The sequence below is a fragment of the Ascaphus truei genome, chromosome 7 (genome assembly GCF_040206685.1).
Source record: "Ascaphus truei isolate aAscTru1 chromosome 7, aAscTru1.hap1, whole genome shotgun sequence".
Classification (NCBI taxonomy): Eukaryota; Metazoa; Chordata; class Amphibia; order Anura; family Ascaphidae; genus Ascaphus; species Ascaphus truei.
The window spans coordinates 33,007,946-33,023,955 of NC_134489.1; the positions used below are offsets into that span (position 1 = coordinate 33,007,946).

General features: G+C 53.3%; 1 protein-coding gene across 5 annotated transcripts in view; it reads right to left on the bottom strand.

Annotated features, from left to right (window-relative positions):
* The window catches only part of SETDB1 (SET domain bifurcated histone lysine methyltransferase 1), a 60,263-nt gene that overhangs the window by 41,374 nt on the left and 2,879 nt on the right, over positions 1 to 16,010 (bottom strand). For 3 of the 5 annotated variants that reach the window (XM_075607565.1, XM_075607564.1, XM_075607563.1), the window contains exon 1: positions 5,807 to 6,917. The exons of 1 other annotated variant lie outside the window; for it this stretch is intronic. In XM_075607565.1, the coding sequence (XP_075463680.1) occupies positions 5,807 to 6,902 (1,096 nt within the window). In that variant the 5' untranslated portion in view covers positions 6,903 to 6,917. One more of the 5 variants, XM_075607567.1, reaches the window with a different exon arrangement.

A 16,010-nucleotide genomic window follows, 5' to 3' on the forward strand; every position in this document is an offset into this window, starting at 1 on the left:
AACAAACTATATTGCATATACACATATACACTAGCTGAGAGACCCAGCGTTGCCCGTGATGTTAATCTGTAATGATTGTGTGTAAATAAATATTGTCATTCAATGTAAATGTTATGTAATAGTTGTAAAAAGTGTGTTTGTAAACAAACAGTAGAAAAAACATGTACCTGAGCAAAAATTAGCAAAGTGTATGTTACTTGTAACAGTTGTTTGTAAACAAAATGTTGTATTTTTCTCCTTTGCTGAAAAATGTCCAGGTCCATTGTTGATAGTAGTGTATAAGACGGCATTTCTAAGGCCTGGGATATAGTACAGCAGGCCGTGCTGAGCAGATGCACTTACCCCCTGCATCTGTCATTAGCGCGGCTTTAGCAGCTGCTTCCGCATGCGTGCAGAGGCTGAGAAATTCTGAGGAGACAGGCAAATTTAAAATTTGCCGCTCAGGGGAGCGGAGGGGCGGTCACGTGACCGCTCATAACCAATGGGAGCGAGGGACTAGCCCCGCCTCCCACCACACCTCCGTTCCACCCCGCCCCCAAAGCGCGCTCACTGCCTCGTCTGCCAGGACACAAAAAATCTCCAGTTTGAGCAGGCGAGGCAAAGCAGGAGCGCGGATCAGCGCGTCCTGAGGCACCATGCCTGAGGCCTTAGGGGGAGTTGAAGAAAGATCTTGGAAGTAAATATGAGTGCAGTACATTGAGTGTCGTTGTGCTTTCTTGATGTTGATAGTAGAAGCGTTTGTTTGTAAACAAAACACAGTACAATGTACATGTAGCTGAGCCAAATTGAGCAAAGTCTATGTTCATTGTAAGGCTTGTTTGTAAACAACATTTTTGGTTGTTCCACACTTGGAGCAAAGATGTACAATTAATTTGCTGATCCAACTCTAGAACAGGTAACATATAACTGGCCGTGGGAGAAACATGGTGATGCTAAGGCCTCGGACATGGTCAAAAAGACCGTGCTGAGGCGCGCTGAGCCGCGCTGAGGGGAAACATTATCCCTATCAGCGTGGCTTTAGACGGCGCTTCCGCACGCGTGTGGAAATGCAGGGGAGAGGCAAGTTTAAATTTTGCCGCTCATGCAAGCGCGGGGCCGGTCAAGTGACTGCCAGAAGCCAATGGCAGTCCGTGACGTCGGCGCCGTGATGCGTAGCCCCGCCTCCCGATCCGCCTCCAGGCCCGCTCCCACCCAGCACACAAGCGCGCTCGCTGACGCTCATGCAGGGACAAGAAAAATCTCCTGCTTGAGCAGGAAACCATGAGCGTCAGCGCTGCCCAGCGCCGATCCCTGCACAATGTCCCAGGCCTAGGTTGATACCAGTGCACTTGATTGACTGTCCTTGTGCTTTGTTGATGGTGATAGCAAAAGCTAGTCTGACCGGGAACTGTAGCCGTTTGAAAATAAAAAGAATGTCTGTTGGAATTAGTGGAATGCGGAGGATGAATACATCTTGGCCTTTGGCGTTTCCGGTTAAGATAGTAGCTTCAATGAGGTTGGGCATCAATGTTTTAATGCAGAGTCTTGTTCCATTACAAAGGTTAGCTGTGTAGGTTGCGAAGTAGCATGATGGGAGATCCAACTTTCAGTCGAAGGTGATGTGGTGGCATTCCAAGTGGTTCGAGGGAGTGTAGGAATTCTGTTGGATAGTTGACGGTTTCATCGGTATCCACAACTGTATCGATGGAGTTGTATTGGTTAAGTGTGGCTGGAAGAATATCTTGAATTTGATTATTTATGTCATTGACAGAAGTATTTTTGGCAGCAAGGATGGCTCTTTCACAGAGCCACTGTTGATTTGTGTAATTGTGTAAGATATTTGGATAGACGTGATGTATGAGAGCTTGAAGTGATGTCATCATGTTGCAAAAATTGTTTGTAAAAAACATTTTCACCTGATGTCAAGTGAGTAGGTAAAGTACCTTCACCAATTTGAAGAAGTGTCTCTGCAAAAGATTGGTCATTTGACTGGCCTAGAAGTTGTACTCGCATATTGGTTGGTAATGGAAAATGTTTGACATGAAGCCATAAAATAGACGATTTAAGACATGTATGAAGTTCGTCTGCTGGTGTGGATCTTGGTATGACTGGAAGTGTTTGTCTGAAATCACCAGCTAAAAGAATTAGAGCTCCTCCCATTATTTGTTTATTGTTACGTAAGTCTTGCAATGTTCGATCAAGGGCTTCAAGTGCTTTTTTATGCGCCATGGTACATTCATCCCAAACAATAAGTTTTCAAGTTTGTAGAACGCGTGCTTGACCAGATGTTTTTGTAATATTACATGTTGGGTTTCCTTCATGAGCAATGTTTAGAGGTAATTTAAGAGCTGAGTGCACAGTTCCTCCTCCATCCATAAGAGTGGCTGCAATGCCAGATGATGCTAGTGCAAGTGCAACATGATTGTGCATTTGGATTTCGGCAAGGAGCAAGTTGATTAGAAATGTTTTGCCTGTTCCACCTGGAGCATCAAGAAACAGTATTGCACCTTGTCCGTTTGTGATCTGATCCATGATGTTGTGATAGGTGGTAAGTTGTGCAATTAACCTTGGTTTTCATGTTGCAACATATTCTTGGAGAAGTGCAATATTGTATTGTTTCTCTCGCATAAGGTCTGTATTGAGTATATCGTGATGATTACGTTGTGGAGATTGTAGACCTAATTGAAGTAGTGTTTTGTTATTGATAGACAGACATTTATATTCTAACAATATGAGTACCTCGTTGAAAACCTCGGGTGAAAAGTTCACATTTAGGGGTGGATTGTCTCTCTCTGTGCTTTGGCAAGTATATCCTCACTCATGTTTTCTCGATATGTGTCCCATAGAGTGTTAGGGTTTGATTGGTTGCAGGTGGTAAAGATAATGGCAAAAAGGTTTCGAATTTTGTCTGGTAAAGACTGTAATGCAGCTTCGGCTAATGTACTATTCCAGTGTTGAACATTGTAACAGGGGACTTATCCCTGTTCAGTAATGTGCCTTTAATCTAGCAGTGTGGTGGTTAACTTCTGGTAGTTAATTACTAAACACCTGATTTAGATGGCTTACAAAAACCTGTCTGTTCAGACAGGAAGTGCCTCCTTAGCTTACTTTTGAGCTGACCTTTGGAGACATCACATGTCTTGAACTCTGTCAGAAACCACAGCAGAGCTGATTTCAAGACACAGGGAAAACTACTAAAGCTGAAGCTGACACCCTGGGTGAAGGGAGCTGAAGCAGGAACTGAGAAGATTTTCCCTCCAAGAACCTAATAAGACTTCTAAACCTGGACGCTGATATTCTGTGCACGCACGGGTGCGGTTCCAGGAGAGCAGAGAAGCTTACTCTACAGCTGATAAACAGATAAGACTTTCATTATTAAGAGACTGCTTATATCTGCTTATTTTCATGCTATATGTTTTGGGGCTGAGAGAAATGCTTGACTAGGGAGATGTGAATTAATTGCATAGTGTTTTCACTAGAAATACTCCCAAGTGAATGGAAGCTTTGTCCCCCCCCCCCCCTTGTTTGGATGTTTTCCTGATAAAAAGGAAAAGGCACAATAAAGCCTTATTATAATTTCACCTTATAAAAGCCTCCTAATTGTGTACCTCTGTGAACGTTCCGTCTACAAACATCCTCTAGTAAACCAAGGTTTTGGCAAGCTTCTCTATAAGTCTGACACAGTTGACCGTTCACAGTTTTCAGAGCGTCAAACGAAGTTGGTCCTGGAACTGTATGAAGTAGGATTCTGAGAAAAAAGCATTCGGCGTTGTTTGGGTGAACTGTGTAGACACGCCCTAAGGATTCACTTGCAAGGGCATCCGTTCGTGGAACAGCTATCCCCTGCTTTCTTTTCTTGAACTATTTTGTGGATACATTCCAAGTGTAATATCGTGGAGTGTCAGGATAAAGCAATGTCCTTGCATGAGTCGTGTTGACATAATTGAAAACAGGCAGTTAAAGTAGTGTTTGGTGGTTGAGCAGCAACTGCCTGTGCGTTGTGAGATGTGAAGTATACCCTCTATCCGTTTTCTAAATGAACCGTGAGGTGAACAACAGTTGGGTGTCGTTCGTGAATTGGGAAAGCTAAAATCCTCCAAACGGCTTCATTACTACTGATATCTTCCCAGCTGGTATAGAGAAACTTCGTCACGGATGTGTTCATTTGTGAGTCCGAAAATAGCCACGTCGCTTCCCTTGTTGACATACTTGCAAATGTATTTAATTGATTTAACAGAATTACAGTATGACATTAATGTGTGCGTTAACATTTTTACAAAGTGGAGAATATGGAACAACTCATTTGTTGTCGACTTGGATATGTTTGTTGCCTCGAATAGTCAGTGTTGCTGTGTATCTACCGTCAGTGGGAGCGCGTCTTCGATAGCGAGGATATCAATCATCTCCACTTTGTGTGTCTGAAATGAATGGTTTTGGATATTTTTGGGTGCATTTACAGTCTTTCATACATGGTGCATGAATATTAATGTTTCCACATGGTCCATGAATCATATTTTTAGTGAGTATTGCAAATAGTATTGGGTCTTCTTCTGGATTTGGTTAACTCTGGTGATATAACGTTACCGATTTCTATGGCATGCCGTTTTTGTTTGAGCCATGAGAATATGAGCATGTGGAAGTCCTCTTTTCTGCCACTCTATTGAGTACATCCAGCATCATGTTTGTCCAAAGATATAACTCTTTGTGATAATTAATGAGTAGCTTTTGTCGGAAGACTCGGGCGTGTCGATCGCTGTGTGCCTGTCCATCAAAAAGTTCTTCTTTTATCTCTGTCCACGCTGGATTACATGTAAAGGTAATAAAGAAGTCTGGCCGTCCATATGCTCCAACATATGCCATAGCGTCTTGAGCATATTTGTGCATGTGTCGAGGGATTCCTGTGAATGTTGCTGGTAGAATTAACATTTTTCGTAGGTCGTCAACGTGACCATCGTTGCCGACAGCATCCCTGAGATGTATGTATTGATCGACGCGAAGTTATTTTTGATGTAAACGTATGTATAGAAGACGCACACTTTCAATTTTAGTATACATGTCAACAATAAACTGATGAAATAGTTGTCGACAATGTAACAAATGTGGTTTTGTGATCCATCTCGTATCATTAATCTGTATGCGTAGAAGTCCATAGCGGACAGTTTTCTTTGTGTTTGCCTGTGAAGCTGGGTCTACTTGCATGATGTTGAAGTGATATCCATCTTCACCGTTCCAAAGTATGAGTGGGTATTGAAGTGCATCATATGAGCGATGTGTTTCACAAATGCATTTCAGTGAATGAGCGCGTCGCTGAAGAATGATGTCACGTTTATCAGATTGTTCCCCTGCTATCACAATAGCGACTTCGTTGATTTGAGGAGCATTAAAGCGACGTTCATGTTGACCCACTGGTGTTTTGTCTGCTCTGATAACCACTTTATAATCATCAGTTGGCATGCGTTCAAGTGATGTTTTGAATGTATTAATGAGATGGTTGTGTTGATGTAACATCCTTTGTAAGGAGATGACAATATCACGTCTTGTATCTCTTCCTGTCCATCACCCATGAAGTAAATTTGCAAGAATTGTGGATCTTGTTCTGGTAATGGGAGCAGAGAACCGGCCCTGTGGTAAACTTGATCTTGTACTTTGAAAGTACTTTTGAAGCCTATTTGTTTCCCTATAGATGTAGCACCAAAGGATGTCATTTGGAAACAGGAGTTGTATTTGCCTATGTTTTGTAGAAAATGTTTCGATTCTGAAGTGGTCCCTGACATGTATGAAAGAAGTGGATTAGGGGGTGAGTGTAGAGTAGGTAGATGAACTTTACCATTGCTGCAGCACATTCCAGCTGATTCCTTTGGGAAATTCTTTTCTTGAGAGTATCGACATATAGTGTCAATGTGTCCAATATTGACATTTGGATGTTGAGTGTAGTGTATGTGAGGATTATTTTGAGAACTGGTGCGTAGCAAATTGTTATGTGTTGAATGCGTAAATGTAGTGTGTGTGTGTTGTAGTGTGTCATGTATTTGTGTTTTTTGTTGTGCTCTTGATGTGCGACCTAATTTTCTCTGTTTAGCAAGGCGTGTTTCACGTTGTTCTGGAGTCTCTGTGGCTCGTGATGTTCTAGCACGTTGTCGGTCTTTTGCAATGCGTGCCTCATGTTGTTCTGGAGTCTCTGTGGCTCGTGATGTTCTAGCACGTTGTCTGTCTTTTGCAAGGCGTGCCTCACGCTGTTGTGTAGTCTCTACGGCTCTTGATGCCATGGCTGTGTCTTTGTCTTTGTGTTTTTGTTTTTGTGCTGCTCTTCTGAATCTGGCTCTCTCTCTCTGAAGTGTAAGGCGTGCTTGGCGCTTTAGTGTTTCATTAGCAGATGACGTGTTGTGTGTCTGTGTGTGTTGAGCAAGTGGTGTGTTCTGGTGCTGTGTGTTTATTTGTCCCTTTGATGTACTTGGTGTCTGTGTATTATATGCCAAGGCTGTGTCTTTTTGTTTTTGTGCTGCTCTTCTGAATCTGGCTCTCTCTCTCTGAAGTGTAAGGCGTGCTTGGCGCTTTTTTTCATTAGCAGATGATGTGCTGTGTGTCTGTGTGTGTTGAGCAAGTGGTGTGTTATGGTGCTGTGTGTTTATTTGTTCCTTTGATGTACTTGGTGTCTGTGTATTATATGCAAGTAGTGTGTGATGTTGGTTTGTCGTGTGTGTTGGGGTTGATGTAGTAGTGGTTGTGAGTATTTGTTGCTGAGCTATTGTGTCATGCTGTAGTGTGGTATGTGTTTTGAGTTGTTTGTTTTCAGTGTGGTCGTGCATATCAAATTGTGTGAAATGGCTGTGTGCATTGTGTGGGGTAGTAGACATCATGGATGTGTGTGGCTGTGTGCGTGAGTGTTGGGTGGCTGTGTGCGTGTGTGGTTGTGCTGTGTGCATGTGCGTCAGTGTTTAGTATACTTCCTGATCTTGTTGTGTGAAGGGTTAATGGGGTCCAAGTCGTCTGTTATGTGGTTGTTTTGTAGACTTCAGCTGTCGAGGTGGTAAAGGCGTCAGCCGGTGATCTGTGAAAGTGTTTGAAATGAGTTAAGTGTTTGAGTCTTCAGGGGTGTTATTGTGTTGGGTGCGGGTTGTGTGAGAGACTGCTGGGTGCGGGCTGTGTGAGAGACTGCTGGGTGCGGGCTGTATGAGTGAATGGGTGTGAGAGTGTTGTGTGGGTGTGCGAGTGTTGTGTGGGTGTGCGAGTGTGTGCGCGGGTGTGTGCGCGAGTGTCGTGCGGGTGGGTGCGCGAGTGTCGTGCGGGTGTCGTGCGGGTGGGTGTGCGAGTGTCGTGCGGGTGGGTGTGCGAGTGTCGTGCGGGTGGGTGTGCGAGTGTCGTGCGGGTGGGTGTGCGAGTGTCGGGAGGGCGGGTGTGCGAGTGTCGGGAGGGCGGGTGTGCGAGTGTCGGGAGGGCGGGTGTGCGAGTGTCGGGAGGGCGGGTGTGCGAGTGTCGGGAGGGCGGGTGTGCGAGTGTCGGGAGGGCGGGTGTGCGAGTGTCGGGAGGGCGGGTGTGCGAGTGTCGGGAGGGCGGGTGTGCGAGTGTCGGGAGGGCGGGTGTGCGAGTGTCGGGAGGGCGGGTGTGCGAGTGTCGGGAGGGCGGGTGTGCGAGTGTCGGGAGGGCGGGTGTGCGAGTGTCGGGAGGGCGGGTGTGCGAGTGTCGGGAGGGCGGGTGTGCGAGTGTCGGGAGGGCGGGTGTGCGAGTGTCGGGAGGGCGGGTGTGCGAATGTGCGAGTGTTGGGAGGGCAGGTATGCGAGTGTGCGAGTGTTGGGAGGGCGGGTGTGCGATTGTGCGGGTGTTGGGAGGGCGGGTGTGCGAGTGTGCGAGTGTTGGGAGGGCGGGTGTGCGAGTGTTGGGAGGGCGGGTGTGCGAGTGTGCGAGTGTTGGGAGGGCGGGTGTGCGAGTGTCGGGAGGGCGGGGTGTGCGAGTGTCGGGAGGGCGGGTGTGCGAGTGTCGGGAGGGAGGGCGGGTGTTCGAGTGTCGGGAGGGAGGGCGGGTGTTCGAGTGTCGGGAGGGAGGGCGGGTGTGTGAGTGTCGGGAGGGAGGGCGGGTGTGCGAGTGTCGGGAGGGAGGGCGGGTGTGCGAGTGTCGGGAGGGAGGGTTTTTTTGTGCGAGTGTCGGGAGGGAGGGCGGGTGTGCGAGTGTCGGGAGGGAGGGTTTTTTGTGCGAGTGTCGGGAGGGAGGGCGGGTGTGCGAGTGTCGGGAGGGAGGGCGTATGTGCGAGTGTCGGGAGGGAGGGCGAGTGTCGGGAGGGAGGGCGGGTGTGCGAGTGTCGGGAGGGAGGGCGAGTGTCGGGAGGGAGGGCGGGTGTGCGAGTGTCGGGAGGGAGGGCGGGTGTGCGAGTGTCGGGAGGGAGGGCGTGCGAGTGTCGGGAGGGAGGTCGTGCGAGTGTCCGGAGGGAGGGAGGCGTGCGAGTGTCGGGAGGGAGGGCGGGCGTGCGAGTGTCGGGAGGGAGGGCGGGTGTGCGAGTGTCGGGAGGGAGGGCGGGTGTGCGAGTGTCGGGAGGGAGGGCGGGTGTGCGAGTGTTGGGAGGGCGGGTGTGCGAGTGTCGGGAGGGCGGGCGGGTGTGCGAGTGTCGGGCGGGCGGGTGTGCGAGTGTCGGGAGGGCGTACGGGTGTGCGAGTGTCGTGCGAGTGTCGTGCGGGTGGGTGTGCGAGTGTCGTGCGGGTGGGTGTGCGAGTGTCGTGCGGGCGGGTGTGCGAGTGTCGTGCGGGCTGGTGTGCGAGTGCTGTGCGTGCGAGTGTTGGAAGGGTGGGTGGGTGTGCGTGCAAGTGTTGGGAGGGTGGGTGTGTGTGTGCGAGTCTTGTGAGGGTGGGTGGGTGTGTGTGCGAGTGTTGTGTGGGTGTGCGAGTGTTGTGTGGGTGTGCGAGTGCGGGTGGGTGTGCGAGTGCGGGTGGGTGTGCGAGTGCGGGTGCGAGTGCGGGTGGGTGCGCGGGTGGGTGCGCGGGTGGGTGCGCGGGTGGGTGCGCGAATGTCGTGCGGGGTGGGTGCGCGAGTGTCGTGCGGGTGGGGTGCGCGAGTGCCGTGCGGGTGGGTGCGCGAGTGTCGTGCGGGTGGGTGCGCGAGTGTTGTGTGGGTGGGTGTGCGAGTGGGTGTGCGAGTGGGTGTGCGAGTGGGGTGTGCGAGTGGGTGTGCGAGAGGGTGTGCGGGTGGGTGTGCGAGTGTTGTGCGGGTGGGTGTGCGAGTGTTGTGTGGGTGGGGTGTGCGAGTGTTTTGCGGGTGGGTGTGCGGGCGGGTGTGCGAGTGCTGTGCGGGCGGGTGTGCGAGTGCTGTGCGGGCGGGTGTGCGAGTGCTGTGCGTGCGAGTGTTGAGAGGGTGGGTGGGTGTGCGTGCGAGTGTTTTGTGTGTGCGAGTCTTGTGAGGGTGGGTGGGTGTGTGTGCGAGTGTTGTGAGGGTGGGTGGGTGTGCGAGTGTTGTGAGGGTGGGTGGGTGTGCGAGTGTTGTGAGGGTGGGTGGGTGAGTGAGTGTTGTGAGGGTGGATGGGTGTGCGAGTGTCTGGGTGTTCGAGTATTGGGAGGGTGGGTGGGTGTGCGAGTGTTGGGAGGGTGGGTGGGTGTGCGAGTGTTGGGAGGGTGGGTGGATGTTCGAGTGTTGGGTGGGTGGGTGTGCGAGTGTTGGGTGGGTGTGCGAGTGTTGGGTGTGTGTGTGTGTGCGCGAGTGTTGTGTGGGGGTGTGGTGACGTGACAATATGCATTGTGTTGAGCATATATTTTATTAGAAATAAGCCATGAAATAGTTGAGAGTGTGGATGGTTCTCCACTGACGGTTGACTGGAGTATGTTTGTGTGGCTGGCAGGAAGGTGAAGGGGTGGTGTGGGGCCAACGGAGGGGGAGAAGGGGGGTTGCGGCGTACGGGAGTTGGGGTTGCAGTGTACGGGAGGGGGTGGGGGTGAGGCGGTAGGGGGGTGGAGGTTGAGGTGTACGGGAGGTGGGTGGTTGAACATGCGGCAGCGAACGTTGTGCGTGTAGTTTGGTCGGTCGGGCGGTCGTTGTGGCGTGCGAGGTGGGGAGGTATGGGGGTGTTCAAGTTTGTGTTGGCACGTATGAGCACAAGACGGTTGGCCGGCGGAGCGAGTGTTGGGCCGGCGGAGCGAGTGTTGGGCCGGCGGAGCGAGTGTTGGGCCGGCGGAGCGAGTGTTGGGCCGGCGGAGCGAGTGTTGGGCCGGCGGAGCGAGTGTTGGGCCGGCGGAGCGAGTGTTGGGCCGGCGGAGCGAGTGTTGGGCCGGCGGAGCGAGTGTTGGGCCGGCGGAGCGAGTGTTGGGCCGGCGGAGCGAGTGTTGGGCCGGCGGAGCGAGTGTTGGGCCGGCGGAGCGAGTGTTGGGCCGGCGGAGCGAGTGTTGGGCCGGCGGAGCGAGTGTTGGGCCGGCGGAGCGAGTGTTGGGTGTGTGTGGGTGAGTGTTGGTTGTGTGGGTGTTTGCGTGTTGTGTGTGTGTTCCATGTTTTTAAAGGCAAACTTGCATTTGAGCAAATATTGTATTTGCAAGAAGACCTGAAATAGTTGTGAGTGTGGGTATTTCTTCATTGACGGTTGACTGGAGTGTGTTTGTGTGGCTGGCACGACTGTGAAGGTGAGGGGTGGGTCCACCAGAAGGGGCGGGTTGAGGCGTACGGGAAAGGGGGGTTTGAATTGTACGGGATGGGGGGGTGGTTTCAAGTTGAGGCGCACGGGAGAGGGGGGGCTTGAAGCTCAGGCGTACGGGAGTAGAGGGGGGGTTGAAGTTGAGGCGGAGTTGAAGTTGAGGCGGAGGGGGGGTTGAAGTTGAGGGGGAGGGGGCGGGGGGGTTGAGGCGTACGGGGGAGGGGGCGTTGAGGCGTACGGGGGAGGGGGGGGCGTTGAGGCGTACGGGAGGGGGGGCGTTGAGGCGTACGGGAGGGGGGGCGTTGAGGCGTACGGGAGGGGGGGCGTTGAGGCGTACGGGAGTGGGGGCGTTGAGGCGTACGGGAGGGGGGGCGTTGAGGCGTACGAGAGGGGGGGCGTTGAGGCGTACGGGAGGGGGGGCGTTGAGGCGTACGGGAGGGGGGGCGTTGAGGCGTACGGGAGGGGGGGCGTTGAGGCGTACGGGAGGGGGGGCGTTGAGGCGTACGGGAGGGGGGGCGTTGAGGCATACGGGAGGGGGGGCGTTGAGGCGTACGGGAGGGGGCGTTGAGGCGTACGGGAGGGGGGCGTTGAGGCGTACGGGAGGGGGGCGTTGAGGCGTACGGGAGGGGGGGCGTTGAGGCGTACGGGAGGGGGGGCGTTGAGGCGTACGGGAGGAGGGTTGAAGTTGAGGCGTACGGGAGGGGGGGCGTTGAGGCGTACGGGAGGAGGGTTGAAGTTGAGGCGTACGGGAGGGGGGGCGTTGAGGCGTACGGGAGGGGGGGCGTTGAGGCGTACGGGAGGGGGGTCATTGAGGCGTACGGGAGGGGGGTCGTTGAGGCGTACGGGAGGGGGGACGTTGAGGCGTACGGGAGGGGGGACGTTGAGGCGTACGGGAGGGGGGACGTTGAGGCGTACGGGAGGGGGGACGTTGAGGCGTACGGGAGGGGGGGCGTTGAGGCGTACGGGAGGGGGGGCGTTGAGGCGTACGGGAGGGGGGGCGTTGAGGCGTACGGGAGGGGGGGCGTTGAGGCGTACGGGAGGGGGGACGTTGAGGCGTACGGGAGGGGGGGCGTTGAGGCGTACGGGAGGGGGGGCGTTGAGGCGTACGGGAGGGGGGGCGTTGAGGCGTACGGGAGGGGGGACGTTGAGGTGTACGGGAGGGGAGGGCGTTGAGGCGTACGGAGGGGGGGCGTTGAGGCGTACGGGAGGAGGGTTGAAGTTGAGGCGTACGGGAGGAGGGTTGAAGTTGAGGCGCACGGGAGGGGGGCGTTGAGGCGTACGGGAGGGGGGCGTTGAGGCGTACGGGAGGAGGGTTGAAGTTGAGGCGTACGGGAGGAGGGTTGAAGTTGAGGCGTACGGGAGGAGGGGCGTTGAGGCGTACGGGAGGAGGGTTGAAGTTGAGGCGTACGGGAGGAGGGTTGAAGTTGAGGCGTACGGAAGGGGGGCGTTGAGGCGTACGGGAGGAGGGTTGAAATATTGTATTTGCAAGAAGACCTGAAATAGTTGTGAGTGTGGGTGTTTCTCCATTGACGGTTGACTGGAGTGTGTTTGTGTGGCTGGCACTACGGTGAAGGTGAGGGGTTGGTCCACCGGAGGGGGGGGGGGGTTTAGGCGTACGGGAGGTGGCGGCTGAAGTTGAGGCATACGGAGTGGGGGGGTGGTTGAAGTTGAGGCGTTACGTGAGGGAGGGGTTGAAGTTGAGGCGTACGGGAGTGGGTGGGGTGGTTGAAGTTGAGGCGTACGGGAGTAGGGGAGGGGTTGAAGTTGAGGCGTACGGGAGGAGGGTTGAAGTTGAGGCGTACGGGAGGAGGGTTGAAGTTGAGGCGTACAGGAGGGGGGCGTTGAAGCGTACGGGAGGGTTGAAGTTGAGGCGTACGGGAGGGGGGGCGTTGAGGCGTACGGGAGGAGGGTTTGTAAAAGTTGAGGCGTACGGGAGGGGGGGCGTTGAGGCGTACGGGAGGAGGGTTGAAATATTGTATTTGCAAGAAGACCTGAAATAGTTGTGAGTGTGGGTGTTTCTCCATTGACGGTTGACTGGAGTGTGTTTTGTGTGGCTGGCACTACGGTGAAGGTGAGGGGTGGGTCCACCGGAGGGGGGGGGTTTAGGCGTACGGGAGGTGGCGCTGAAGTTGAGGCATACAGGAGTGGGGGGGTGGTTGAAGTTGAGGCGTACGGGAGTAGGGGAGGGGTTGAAGTTGAGGCGTACGGGAGGTGGTTGAGGCGTACGGGAGTGGGGGCTGGTTGAAGTAGAGGCGTACGTGAGGGGGGGGGTCGAAGTAGAGGCGTACGTGAGGGGGGGGGTGAAGTAGAGGCGTACGTGAGGGGGGGGTTGAAGTAGAGGCGTACGTGAGGGGGGGGGGTTGAAGTAGAGGCGTACGTGAGGGGGGGGGTTGAAGTAGAGGCGTACGTGAGGGGGGGGTTGAAGTAGAGGCGTACGTGAGGGGGGGGTTGAAGTAGAGGCGTACGTGAGGGGGGGGGTTGAAGTAGAGGCGTACGTGAGGGGGGGGGTTGAAGTAGAGGCGTACGTGAGGGGGGGGTTGAAGTAGAGGCGTACGTGAGGGGGGTTGAAGTAGAGGCGTACGTGAGGGGGGGTTGAAGTAGAGGCGTACGTGAGGGGGGGTTGAAGTAGAGGCGTACGTGAGGGGGGGGTTGAAGTAGAGGCGTACGTGAGGGGGGGTTGAAGTAGAGGCGTACGTGAGGGGGGGGTTGAAGTAGAGGCGTACGTGAGGGGGGGGTTGAAGTAGAGGCGTACGTGGGGGGGTTGAAGTAGAGGCGTACGTGAGGGGGGGATTGAAGTAGAGGCGTACGTGAGGGGGGGTTGAAGTTGAGGCGTACGTGAGGGGGGGGTTGAAGTTGAGGCGTACGTGAGGGGGACGTTGAAGTTGAGGCGTACGGGAGGGGGGGGTTGAAGTAGAGGCGTACGTGAGGGGGGGGTTGAAGTAGAGGCGTACGTGAGGGGGGTTGAAGTAGAGGCGTACGTGAGGGGGGGGTTGAAGTAGAGGCGTACGTGAGGGGGGGGTTGAAGTAGAGGCGTACGTGAGGGGGGGGGTTGAAGTTGAGGCGTACGTGAGGGGGGGTTGAAGTTGAGGCGTACGTGAGGGGGGGGTTGAAGTTGAGGCGTACGTGAGGGGGGACGTTGAAGTTGAGGCGTATGGGAGGGGGGGGTTGAAGTTGAGGCGTACGTGAGGGGGGGGGGTTGAAGTTGAGGCGTACGTGAGGGGGGACGTTGAAGTTGAGGCGTATGGGAGGGGGGGGTTGAAGATGCGGTAACGGACGTTGTGCGTCTCGTTTGCTCAGTCATGTGGTCGTTGTGCCGTGCCGTGGTTGTGCTGTGCGGGGGGGGAGGGAGTGTTATGGTGGTGTTGAAGTTTGTGTTGCTGGCAGGTATCAGCACAGGACGGTGTGCGGGACAGTGAGGAGCGGTGTGTTCAAAATGGTGAGTAATGTGCAGGAGATAGGATGTGTGTGAAATGTTGGAAATGTGTGAAAAGCCATTGTGATGAGCATATAGTTGTTGTGAAATAAGACGTGAAATAAGACGTGAAATATTTTTATTGGGGGGGAGGGGTTGCGGGAGGCAGAGGTCCGGCGTCGTAGGGGTGGGTGAAATGTTTGAGAAGCAGAAATTCCCTTGCCGTGACAATATGCATTGTGGTGAGATATGAATAAGTTGTGAGTGTGGGGTGTTGTCGATGGACGCTTGAGCGGACATTGTTTGGGTGTCTGTCACGACAGTGAAGGGGAGCGTTGGTGGCACGGTAGACAGGACGGTGTGCGTGACCTAGAGGGCCGGTGTAGTAGAAAGTGGGAGTCATGTGCATTGTTGAGGTGGTGAGGTGTACGGGAGGGGTGGTGGATGAAGACACGGTGAAGGGGATGTGTGTTTCGACGGTAGACAATACGGTGTTCGTGCCAAAGAGGGCCGGCGTCGTACAAAGTGGATGAGGTGACCATGAGGGGTGGATAGGCAGTGAAGGGGAGGGGTGGTACACAGGACGGTGTGCGGGACCGAGAGAGTTTGTGAGTAACAGAGGTTGAGGGGGGGGTCAAGACGCCTTGAACGTGAGTTGTGGTTCGATGGTATACAGTACGGTGTGCGGGACCGAGAGGGCCGTCGTCGTCCAAAGTGTGAGTAATGAGCATTGGTGAGGTGGCCATTGGTGAGGTGTTTGAAGGGGAGGGGTGGGGACGCGGTGAACTGGAGGGGTGGTGGCAGGGTACACAGGAGTGTGTGCAGGATCAAGAGGGCCTGCGGTACCGAGAGGGTGTGCGTCGTCGAAAGTGGAAGAAATTAGTGAGATGTGCTGAGGTGAACGGGAGGGGTGGGGACGCGGTGAACGGGAGGTGTGGTGACGCGGTACACAGGACGGTGTGCGTGCCCGAGAGGGGTGGCGTGGTACCGTGCGGTGTTGGTGAGAGGGGGTGTTGCGGGAGCGAGGGGTGTCGGTTTAAAAAGCAGAAATGGCATATAGTTTGTTTCAAAGAAGACACTGTACCTGAGGTGGTGTGTATTCCGCAGGGGATGGGCGCTGGGGTTATTTTCTGAGATGAGACGGCGGTGAGGTGGGCAAATGGTGCTGTCAAGCGTACTCCCAAAGCTCAGTGAATGTTGGGAGAATGTGCCAGTGTGGCGAGAGTGGGGTAGGTGAGGTGAGCGAAGCACGCAGGCCAATGAGGTGTGCGTGGGCGGGCCACGGAGCAATCTGATTGGCCAGAGGCTGAGTGACAGACTGACGGACCAATCAGATTGTCCACAAGAACAGCAAACATATATCTCTATATAATTGAAGACGTTGTATAAGAAGATATAGATCTATATCTATATGTATGCTATAAGATATAAGATAAGATATAAGATAAGATATGATAAGAACAGATATACGATATGGTCGAAGATACGATACGGTAAACGATAAGAAAAGATAGATAGATATAAATACACACACACACGCATGTGCATCATATGTAGATATATGTATAAATGTGTGTGCATAATAGGTATATATGTCTATGCATTATATGTATACATGTGTGTCTATAATGTGTAGATATATGTATACAAGCATGTGCATTGCATTTTTTTTATATATATACTGTATGTATGTATATATATATATATATATATATATATCCATGTAGCGGTATCAGTACCGTGTTAGCCGAGCTTCAATAAAAAAAAAAAAAATAGATGATACCGTTCTGTGGCTAACGAAATGCTTTTATTTGTGAGAGTTTGTAGCACAACTAAAAGTGTGTGTGGATACTATGTGGTACTATACACTATTGGTGTATAGGGATGGAAAAATAAGGATTTTGAGAGATGTGTGAGAGACAGCTGTGTGGACAGGGGCTAAACAAGAGAATGAACCTGCATCGCCACAGCATCACACGCGGAACAGTCCTGTTGGCGAACATTTCTCTGACTCTGGCC